General features: G+C 43.7%; 1 protein-coding gene across 1 annotated transcript in view; it reads right to left on the reverse strand.

The window, feature by feature from the left end:
• Nucleotides 1-12,218, reverse strand: part of lrrk2 (leucine-rich repeat kinase 2) — a 205,342-nt gene that overhangs the window by 155,482 nt on the left and 37,642 nt on the right. The window contains 3 exon segments of the mRNA XM_034175890.1: nucleotides 5,272-5,399; nucleotides 8,854-8,978; nucleotides 9,820-9,949. Of these exon segments, the coding sequence (XP_034031781.1) occupies nucleotides 5,272-5,399; nucleotides 8,854-8,978; nucleotides 9,820-9,949 (383 nt within the window).

Here is a 12,218-nt window from a genome sequence, read left to right on the forward strand (position 1 = left end):
GTACTGTAGAACTTCTCTGGTGCGTGCCACCATGAACTCTTCTGTGAGACCACTGAGAGGAAGCTGCAGGATGTTAACACTGGTAAGGCTGCGAGGAAGTCCCAGCCACTTTCGAAGAAAGCCACTGATCTTCCTCTCTAGGGAATCAACTGCTGTTATTGGGACTGCATAAATCAACAGGGGCCACAGGATGCAGGGCAGGATTGAATGCTGGTAGATCCAGGCTTTAAACCTACCAGGCAGGCCAGACTTGTCTACCTTGGTGAGCCAAGTTCCAAGTTCTAAGCTGGCCTTCTGGATGGCTGCTGAGTCCTTCAGGGTGGAGTCGAAGAGTTTCCCCAAACTCTTCACGGGTTGCTCCATGATGGTTGGGATGACAGTTCCTGAGATGGAAAAGCGGAACTTGTCACTCACCTTCCCCTTCTTCAGCACCATGGATCGTGATTTGGAGGGCTTGAAGCTCATCCTTGCCCAGGTGATGAGCTTTTCGAGCCCTTGCAGGATCCACCTGCACCCCGGGACTGACATGGTTGTTACGGTGAGGTCATCCATATAGGCTCTGATGGGGGGCTGTCGTACACCTGACTTGGTCAGGGGCCCTCTGCATTCCACCTCAGCTGACTTGACCACCATGTTCATGGCTAGGGAGAAGAGGACAACAGAGATGGTGCAGCCTGTAATTATCCCTTTCTCAATGCGATGCCAGTCCGATGTCTCTGACCCAGAAGTAACGCTCATCCTGAAGTTATTACAATAATCCAGGATGAGGTCCTTGATCTTACTGGGAACATGGTGGAGGTGGAGAGCGAGCTCAACCAGCTTGTGTGGTATGGACCCGTAGGCGTTGGCCAGGTCCAACCACAACACAGCTAGGTCGCCTTTGTTCTCATGGGCCTCTCTGATGAGTTGTGTGATGACCCCAGTGTGTTCCAAGCAGCCAGGAGCAGAGATCCCTCCCTTCTGAACTGATGGGTCAATATAGCTGTTCTTGAGGAGGAACTCGGTCAGTTTTCGTGAGACGATGCTAAAAAACACCTTCCCTTCCACGCTCAGCAGTGAGATGGATCGAAACTGACTGATGTCTCGTGAGATCTCCTCTTTGGGGATCCAAACTCCCTCAGCATGCCTCCACTGGTCGGCCACTTTTCCCCTTCTCCAAATCACCTTCAGGATCCTCCACAGGTGCCGTAGAAGCTCCGGGCAGCGCTTGTAGACCAGATAAGGAATTCCACTGGGGCCTGGTGCTGACGCAGAGCGGGCCGCCTTGACAACCTCCTCAACCTCCTTCAGGCTTGGCTCCTTCAGGTTGAACTCTGTTGTTGGGGGATCTGGGCTGATGAGAGCTTTGTTGGGCTCCAGTTCCAGGTCTCTCAGAGGGTCACTCACAGTGTCCTGGAGGAAGCGGTTTACTTGCTCCATAGAGCACTCAAGCCGGCCACTGCGCTTGTCCCCTAGCAGTTGTTTGGTAAGGCCAAAGGGGTTGGCGATGAAAGCCGCTCGCTTCCTTGCCCTCTCCCTTCCCCGTCTCCGGTGTCATTCTGCTCTGCGAAGAGTCATCAGCTTCTTGTGCAGGATGTTTTTCAGTTCCGCTAAGGGTTGCTCCTCCTCCTCAGTTGCAGCCTTGTACTGCTTCTTGAGGGTACGAAGCTCCTGGCACAGATGATGTATCCGGGTGGCCCTTCAGCTCATTGTGTAGGAAGTGGGTTTTGATTTTCCTTTGTCCACCTGCCCAAATCTTTCTGAGGCATAGCTGATGATGATGGTGGTCATTGATGTAAGTCGGCTGTCCGCGTCTCCTTTGGCTGTGGCCTGGATGATGTTTGACACATCCTTGTCAAACTGCTGCCACTCGCTCCTCTTGCTGGCTGGGGGCCACTTAATCCGCTGCTGTGGACTTACTCTGCTGGGATTGAGAGTCTGAGGTACGTGGAGGGACTGGGCTCTGTGGGTTGCCTCCTGGCCGGGCTCCTCCTGCGTCTCACCAGGTACAAGACCTGAGCGTTGTACCTCATTGTCTTTCTCCAAGAATTTCATTCTAGCCTGATGGATTTTCAGGCCACGATGGTTCTTGCACAGCTTTCCGCAAATGCATGTTACGTTCGTCGTTTGTCCGTTTGCCTGGGTCATCACCGTGTGGTCCGTCCGATTGGAGATCTCATCCTCCCCCCCTCTAGGGATCTCCTGGGGTTATCTCATTGTAGGGCTTTCCGTAGCTTGATTGTGTTCTCTCTCACGAAAGATACAGGTTGGGTTGCTAACCCAACCTGCCCAGGGTGCCGTCTTTCCGTGCTGTCAACTGTCTCTCCAGTAGTCGACCAAACTATTCTTGGTTGTCACCTAGTCTGTTCCTAGGAGTCACTGGCTATGCCAGATACTAAATATTCAAAATACACCTCATGGATGCACTGGGACGCATCATCAGTGATGTATCCTGGGGTCATCGGGTGTTTCGGGTCTTGCAACATCATACACCCTCACCCAAGCGACCCAGCCGGGGGTAATCAAGCCCCGACTTGCATCCCAGTAGCAGCCCACGGATCTGCCCTCTTCACCCAAAGCCACCTGGTGGCCTTTTCGTTGGCTTCGCTTGCGGACTTGATGGCCTTCTTCTTTGCCGCTCCTACGAAGCCCAGGCAGCTGAGGACCTTGCACAGAGACTGCCCTGCAAATCCCCTGCAGCCTACCTCTATGGGCTCATAGACCGTCTTCCAGCCTCCCTCCCTGCACTCCTCCACCAGTTCCTGGTACTTAGCCCTCTTCCTCTCATTGACCTCCTCGATGTTTTCTTCCCAGGGCACTGTCAACTCCAGTATAATCAGCTGTTTCGAAGACTGAGAGGTCATGATCATATCTGGGCGAAGGAATGTTGTTGCGATGTGCTGGGGGAACCTCAGCTGCCTACCCAGGTCAACCTGCAACTGCCAGTCAGCTGCTGTGTGGAGTATATATATATATATATATATATATATATATATATATATATATATATATATATATATATATATATACACACACACAGACACACATACATACACACACACACACATTTACACGTACATACACACACTCTGTGTATCAGGGTTCTCATCAGCCGCCTGAAAGCCACTGTTTCCGAGGGTGTGTAACGGGGAAAATGATCGTGTCTCTCAGAAGCAGCGGGTCTACTATTCATCAACCTCTCAAAGCCATTTAAAGATGTCAATCGTAACTACTGGTGTCGCTGACTGATTGGTCCCCCCTAAAAATCGGTCCGCCCTGCCTTCACTGAGCATGCGTCATCAGTCGCAGTTCACTGATTATCACCTCATTTCTGCTTAAAACTGCACTCCAGTCATCATCTATCTCAGCGACAGATATCTGAAGCTTTTGTACAACAATCATTTCCACATAAATTCAGCATTATTTCATCATAAAAGACAGAAGAAGCGATCAGAGCACCGTGGCTAAAGGAGCTGCTGGCTGATGCATTCACTGCACATCGGTCATTTCAAAACGTTACAGATTATCTCCTAGTTTCTGCTTAAAACAGCCTCAAGTCTGCTTAAAACTGACTTTAGAGTCATCTGATGGTTAATAATCCCATTAATCCATTTGGGAAAAGTTCTCCAACAGGAAAAATGGTTCTCCTGCCTTTTCCCCCAGTACTTGCTGAGCAGCACACTGCAAGAGAAGATTTCCCAGAGCCGTGTTCTCCTGCTGCAGGAGAAAAGTTCTCCTGCAGCGTACCGTGCAGCAAGTGCAAGTATTATGGGGGGAACGGGGGCATTCTCCCCCATAAAATATAACCCTCTGAAACACTATTGCTTGTATTTTGAGGGCCAAATTTTGTGAAGTAAAGCCATAGTTTTTTTGTCTTTGTTATGAGGCATCAGCCCAAAACACAGAAGAGTGTAGAAATGTGTGTCAGGAGCAATGAACCAATATAATACAAGTATTAATATGTTGCATAATGAGACAATCAGGTAAAAGCTCAAAAAACAGTTTTAATAACACTAACCCAAATCTATATTGGATCAAACTGAAATAATCAATTCTGAATTTTAGGGCCCCTTCACACATAGTGTGAAGTTTGGTCGAAGTGCACATAATGCAGGAATCGTGTGCAAACCGTGTACAACTGTCCCAGCCTCTAACGCCTCATACACCTGTTGCTACAACTATTTGCACACACCAGCGGCTGAAAGACTGTGTGAAACAATCAAAGGTGTCAGCCAAATTCCAACTGGCATGCACGAACATCTAACACTGTTTGTTTGGCACTTAGAAAATATGAGGCCAGTTGCAGTCTTGGCACGACAACAATTTTTAGACAACCATTGTCGTGCTGGCAGTGAAATTTGTCGAAGTTCCACACGACTGTTGAGTTGCCGAGATGTGGCGTGCCGTCGGCATCTCCAACAAGTGTACGTGTGTATGTGTCGCGCCCCCCCAACACGTGCATGCGTGTGTTTCCCCCCCCCCGCAGACGAGGCGCATCTCATCTGATCACAGAGTGACACCTTTGGCTGTGCGCTGTGCGTGACATCAGAGTTGGCAAATACATACCATATTATGATTGACATGCGCATACACTTGCGGTCCTCACACAGAAAAACATAAAAACATATATTGCTTCTGCGATGGGCTGGAGAGCGCACACATTAACAGGCTGTTCCAGTTTAACTGGACTGCCAGTTTATGTGGACATGCAGCAGGTGATGTGAACATCACGTCTGTCTGACAGGACAGTGAGCGGCACGCCGCATGACCATATGACAGGTGACAGTATGACAAATATACCGCTTTCAGTCACGTTTCAGCAGAAATACACCGTACCAAACGCTGTTTGATCAGTTGTCACAGCGCTTTTCTTTCTTTTTTTAGAAAATACGTTAGATTTTAGCCATTTCATGCTTCTGTTACAAGACAGTGATTATGGCGCAATGGTAGAGTTTCCGTCTGGTATTCAGAGCGTGTGGGTTCAAATCCTGTGAGTGGCAATTTTTTTTTTAACCAGGGTTATTTAACCACAGGGTTCTGTATTGCGCCCCCTTTTATGTATTATTTATATCAACCCAGTGATATTCACTAATTATATAGCTGTTTTTTATTTTATTTTCCTGCACATCAGCTGCACGATGTGGTGCAGCTCATCCCATGGAACACAGCTGCAGTTGCAGCAGCTCACACTGTGAGCTGTTCTTGCCCGTCGGTGCGATGTTTCGTGGTGCACTCATACGAGCTCTACTGCGGTGTTTAAGTCACACATGGACTTAAAAACTTTATTCATACCCTGTTGAGAACTTCAAGGTAGATGATGTGAGCTCCTTCGACAATACACTGGTTCTTCAAGACCTTCAATGATACGTCAGCCAAGTCAGGGTCAGCCACTGAGATGCCATCCTCCTGTAAACACCTGTCTGGTAACACACAGACACACAAACTACAGATCCAAATAAAGTATAAACACAAACTGTTTCATTCACAATGAGGAATCTAATTAAATGCACTGATGCTGCAGAAGACTGTAATGGTTTCTTTTGAAAATTTAAATATCGTAATCTGCAGTCACATAAACCTTGTGTGGCTCCATGTTGATTGGATACAAGGGTCTGTGTTTGTGATTGTCCTCAATCAAGATTAAGATCCGGGCTTTCAATGACTTCCTGGACTTAATCATTAGAAACTGTATCTGCATACAGTCTAATTGCCAAACTTGTGTACAGATCTTTGGGGTCCTGGTGCTTTCAGTCTCCCAGTATGGTTGTGAGACTTGAATACTAACCAGTGACCTAAGGCAACAACTGTATGTCTGGTCTAGGTCTCTCCGTAGGGTCCTTGGGTTGCACTGGAATAACTATTTCAAATGAGACTCCAATGGGTTATACCACTTGCTTTTCTCAGCTATAACACTATGGTGTAGATAATGATAATGGTGTTGGACCAACTTAGGTGGTCCACATACACAAGGTGGGTGGGTTCGAGCCAATGCCCCAACTCCTTCATACTTGGCATTTTATCAAGGTTTATTATGGTAACCTGTTGCTATTCAAATGTACTGTCTATGTTCTTATTATTTTTTGAAATGCACCCACCCCCCCACCCCCCCACCCCACCCCCCCTTGGTGACCCACCTGTTCTAAGTTCTATGTGTGGTATATTTTCTATGTTATATTATTCTTTGTAAGATTAGGTCATGGCTGGGTCTTCCAGCATGAGAATGACCACAAACACACAGCCAGGGCAACTAAGGAGGGGCTCAGTAAGAAGCATTTTAAGGTCCTGAAGTGGCCTGGCCAGTCTCCAGACCTGAACTCAATAGAAAATCTTTGGAGGGAGCTGAAACTCCAAACCTGAAAGATCTAGAGAAGATCTGTATGGAGGAGTGGACCAAAATCCCTGCTGCAGTGTGTGCAAACCTGGTGAAAACTGCAAGAAACGTTTGAGCTCTGTAATTGCAAACAAAGGCTACTGTACCAAATATTAACATTGATTTTCACAGGTGTTGAAATACTTACTTGCAGCAGTAACATACAAATAAATTATTAAAAAAGCATACATTGTGATTTTCGGATTTTTTTTTTTTTTTTTTTTTTTAAGATTATGTCTCTCACAGTGGACATGCACCTAAAATGAAAATTTCAGACCCCTCCATGATTTCTAAGTGGGAGAACTTGCAAAATAGCAGGGTGTTCAAATACTTATTATATATATATATATATATATATATATATATATACACACACACACACACACACACAGTTGTCTGTAAAGGTTTGGACACTCCTGATGATTTCCCTTTATAAATCATTGGTTGTATCATATAGCAGACAAACAGTGATATTTGAGATGTGAAATGAAGTTTATAGGATTTACAGAAAGTGTGCAATAATTCTTTAAACAAAATTAGGCAGGTGCATAAATTTGGGCACCCCAACAGAAAAAAATACATTAATATTTAGTAGATCCTCCTTTTGCAGAAATAACAGCCTCTAAATGCTTCCTATAGCTTCCAATGAGAGTCTGGATTCTGGTTGAAGGTATTTTGGACCATTCTTCTTTACAAAACATCTCAGGGTTGTTGGTTTCCGAGCACGGACAGCCCGCTTAAAAATCACACCACAGATTTTCAATAATATTCAGGTCTGGGGACTGAGATGGTCATTCCAGAACATTGAACCTGTTCCTTTGCATGAATGCCTTAGTAGATTTTGAGGAGTGTTTAGGGTCGCTGTCTTGCTAAAAGATCCAGCCCTGGCACAACTTCAACTTTGTCACTGATTCTTGAACATTGTTCTCAAGAATCTGCTGATATTGACTGGAATCCATGTGACCCTCAACTTTAACAAGATTCCCAGTACCTGCACTGGCCATACAGCCACACAGCATGATGGAACCACCTCCAAATTTTGCTGTAGGTAGCAAGTGTATTTCTTGGAATGCTGTGTTCTTTTTTAGCTATGCATACCGCCCTTTGTTATGTCCAAACAACTCAATTTTAGTTTCATCAGTCCACAGCATCTTATTCCAAAATTAAGCTGGCTTGTCCAAATGTGCTTTAACATACCTCAAGCGACTCTGTTTGTGGCATGTATGCAAAAAAGGCTTCCTCTGCATTACTCTCTCATCCAGCATCTCCTTGTGCAAAGTGTGCTGTATAGTTGAACGATGTACAGAGACACTATCTACAGAAAGATCATGTTGTATGTCTTTGGAGCAGGTCTGTGGGTTGACTATAACTTTTCTCACCATCCTTCGTTTCAGCTTATCTGAGATTTTTCTTGGCCTGCCACTTCAAGCCTTCATTAGTACTGTGCCTGTGGTATTCCATTTTCTCACTATGTTCCTCACAGTGGAAACTGACAGCTGAAATCTTTGAGATAGCTTCTTGTAGCCTTCCATTAAACCATGATGTTGAGCAATCTTTGTTTTCAGGTCATTTGAGAGTTGTTTAGAGTTCTAGAGTCCTTATTACAGAGTCTGGGTTGAGAAGAAAGGTTTAAGTAAAATGTGCATGGCATGGTGTGATTCTGCTGCTCTCTTCATGTCTACATAAGCATTTTTGAACAATGAAAATAAAATGAGGATTGATTATTGAAATGAAATTGCAGCGGGACAACATGATTAAATGTGTGCACCTTCCACAATAGCCCTATTGTAGAGATCAAAGGAGGACTTCAATATGAAAATTCAGTAAGGTATATCTTATATATTATATTCCAGTTCTAAGGTGGAACTATGCTAGTATATACTAAGGTATATCTAAATATCTAAAAAGAAAGAGTAAAATAGAAGAGTAGAAAAGAGTAGAGTAGAGCCACTTAGGTGCCTGGTCTTGAGAACCAGGGATGGTAGGTTGAAAAGCTTTTTATCCCATGGGAACTCTCCCATATGATGTGGGAACAGGAGCACCAAGACTCCTGGGAGAACTGTAAATAAGTGTGATTTACAGTCTTATTTATGTAAATGTTTTATGCTTGTTCTTGAGGTGATCTTGTTAAAGTTGTGTGGGTAAATAAATGTGGTTTTAAAATGCAAAGAACCGCTCATTTCCATACAATAAGCACAAGTTATGCCTAAGAGCATAATGTTCACCTGTTGTTGTTTTTGTATTGTCAAACGCACACAACGGCCCACACTTGTTTCATGGCTTTGTGGAACCATTTACTGTTGCAGAGGTATGACACACAAAACACTAGTCTGCGATTTAAAGACCAGCCCATATTTTCTAGATTCATTAAAAAAAACCAGTCTCGTATTCAGGCAAACATGGTACTTGAGGGAACATGCCATAGTTTGACCCGTATCATTTGACTGACATGTCACCTCTGGAAACAGCAGAATGTAAGAATTAAGATAAGACATATTGATTACCTGGGCAGAGGAAGACCAGGCTGGCCTGCAGGGCCTCCAGCTGAACTTCTGGCTCAAAGTTGTGCACCTTCATGACATTCAGGATCTGACTCATGGCCATGTTCAGCTCATCCAGATTGGCCGTCCTGCAATTACAGGTTGAATTCCATTATAAAACATTGCTTTCATCTTTTGAATTTTCTGAAAGAGTTAATTTACTGGGCAGCATGATAGCTTAGTGGTTAGCACTGTTGCTTCACAACAAGAAGTTCATGGGATGGATTCCCACCTGTGTCCTTTCTGTGTGGAGTCTGCATGTTCTCCCTGTGTTTGTGTGGGTTCTCTCCGGGTGCTCCAGCTTCCTCCCACATCCAAAGACATGCGGGTTACTTAAACTGGAAACTTTAAATTGTCCGTAGGTGTTCGTGCAGGTGTGAATGTGTTTGTCTGTCTGCATGTGGCCCTGCAACAGACTGGCGTCCTGTCCAGGGTGTACCCTGCCTCACACCCTATGACTGCTGGGATAGGCTCCAGAAACCCTGTGACCCTTAATTGCAATAAGCAGTTTGTCTATGGGGTTGGTAAGGTTTGACCATACTGATGTGAAGCGCCTTGAGGCAACTTTGTTGTGATTTGACGCTACATAAATGAAATAAATTGAAATTGAAACAGTTGATTATGAGTGAGTGAGCTCATTTACTATTGTTTATTTCTGACAAGTAGTAAGGGATTTTTAGCCTTTATGACAGAGACAGTGTTGGGAGACAGGAAACACTGATTCAGAGACTAGGAGAGACACAAAGCAAAGACTTTGCCCCATTAGGGATTCAAACCAAGGGATGCTGCAAATCACACGGTATGGCATGTGGTATGTGCCTCAATGCCTCATTAAGTCCTAAGAATGGCACTTTTAAAGAATTATTGGTGGAAAATCAACTGCCCCTGAAAACAGAAACAGAACAGGCACAGAACACTATTCACCCGCACCTGCCCTGAAAGAGGAGGTGGAGCAGTTTACAGGCGCTGATGGAAACAACAGGAGATGTGGAGTGTCTCTTCATCATCTCCACTACGTTGACATGAAGTCCACTCGTAAGCAGTAAAGAACGCATTTTACCTGCAAATAAAGACATGCACAACATTATTTGACAACGAATCGACTAATGTATATGCAGGTATAAGTGTGTGAGTGTGTGTTTACCACATGGTGCCCACCGAAGTATTGGAACAAAGTGACCAATTCACTCCTTTATTCTCTACACCTAAGACATTTGGGTTTGAGATCAACATGCCACCATGTGTTAAATAACATAGAAAACACTTTGCATCAGACCACCCAGGTTTTGAACAAGCAAAAATACTGGAACACATAACTAACAGATGTTTCTCCTGGCCTAAATGTGTCCTGTCATACCAGTTTCCTCATATACTAAATTTATCTGAATGTCTACTCTTGGATTTAACTTCATCCATGAGACTGCAGGAGTTGTTAAAAACGACAAACCAACAAGAACGCCAGAGATGGGTCTATGGGACAAAGCCATCTGAAGCTGAGAAAAGAGAGAAAACCAATCAGAGGCACTGCACAAATGCTAAAATCACAGATGGCCTGTTGCATCGGTGGCATAGACAAATTCTAGGTGCAACAATGACCCATTGAGGGTGTCCAAAATAAAGGCAGAATTTTTATTAACTTACTTTTTTCTCACACAATCTATATTCTAAGAGCCAAGTGGCCTCTGTGTGCGTTTGTGTGTATGGCTTCGATCACGGAGAAACCAGGGAGAGCTGACGTTTGCGTGTGGTTATGCATTTTGTGTCAAGGATGAACACTGTGAAAACGGAAAGTTGATAGGACTACTATTTTTGGAGAAATTACCAATTTTAGCTAACCAATAAACAATGGACATTGTGCTGCAACGCACCATGGGAGTCTGGGTTTTGGAGTTTTAAATCATGTTCATGTTAGTTTAACAGTGTTGTTAGTGTTATTGCTTTATTGTGTTTTTGTCGTTCAATTGGTTTAGTCAGTTTAGTTAAGTGTCATGTTGTTGTTACCATGAGTGAAAAGAGTATTGCTTTTGATGTCTTCCACCTCCTCTGTTTGTGTGTGTGCAAAAATTAAAAGCACCTGCTTGCAGCAGCCACCATTTCTGTTTGAGAAACAACACTGGCACAGCCAGACTAATTCTCAGTTTTGAGAGTTTATTTGTAAAGTGAAAGGGTCTGGTTTACCAGTTTAGTCAATAGTATCTCATAAAATGTCTTTCACTTATTGTATGTTTGCAAACAGAACTACTTGATAACCACCAAATGTTGTGATGCCATTATAATTTTTATGGAAATTGTACTGTTATGTCTTTTATAGAAGTTTGAACTTGAAAGTTGTTTTACCTATGTATAAAATAAAATTTAAAAGGGACAAGCTGTACCATTTCTGTGTAAGTGCATGAACACAATAACTTGTGGTTAATTAGCTGCAAAGAGACACCGAATAAAAATAGGACCCAAGGGACCAAAATGGTCAGGGGCAACTCTGACTAAATGCAACAATTTGTTATGTCATGGAAAAGAAAGAAACCATTGATGTAATGAGTAAACATCATCATAAGGGCTCCCCAAGAAAAGCAACAGCCAATGGCAGAAACACTGTGAGAAACATTGTGACGCAAACTTCAGATCCACTTAATCACCAGTTCTTAACCCAATAACTGATGCATTTGTTCTCAAAAAGAGGACAAAAAACAAAATCACAGATGGCCTGTTGCATCGGTGGCATAGACAAATTCTAGGTGCAACAATGACCCATAGAAGGTGTCTAAAATAAAGGCAGAATTTTTGTACTTACTTTTTCTAACACAATCTATATTATAATAGCCAAGTGGCCCCTGTGTGTATGGCTTCCATCACAGAGAAACCAGGGAGTGCTGACATTTGTGTGTGGTTATGCATTTTGGGTCAAGGATGAATGCTTTGAAAACGGAAAGGTGACAGGAATAATATTTTTGGAGAAATTACCAATTTTAGCTAACCAATAAACAATGGACATTGTACTGCAATGCACCATGGGAGTTCTGGGTTTTGGAGTTTTAAATGTTACTGTAGTTCATGTTTAACAGTGTTGTTAGTGTTATTGCTTTATTGTGTTTTTGTTGTTCAATTGGTTTAGTCAGTTTAGTTAAGTGTCATGTTGTCGTTACAATAAGTGAAAAGAGTATTGCTTTTGATGTCTTCTACCACCGCCTCTGTTTGTGCGCGTATAAAGATTAAAAGCACCTGCTTGCAGCAGCCACCGTCTCTGTTTGAGAAACAACATTAGCACAGCCAGGCTAATTCTCAGTTTATTTGTAAAGTGAAATGGTCTGGATTACCAGGTTAGTCAATGG

Source organism: Thalassophryne amazonica, chromosome 8 (assembly GCF_902500255.1).
Source record: "Thalassophryne amazonica chromosome 8, fThaAma1.1, whole genome shotgun sequence".
NCBI classification, from domain to species: Eukaryota; Metazoa; Chordata; class Actinopteri; order Batrachoidiformes; family Batrachoididae; genus Thalassophryne; species Thalassophryne amazonica.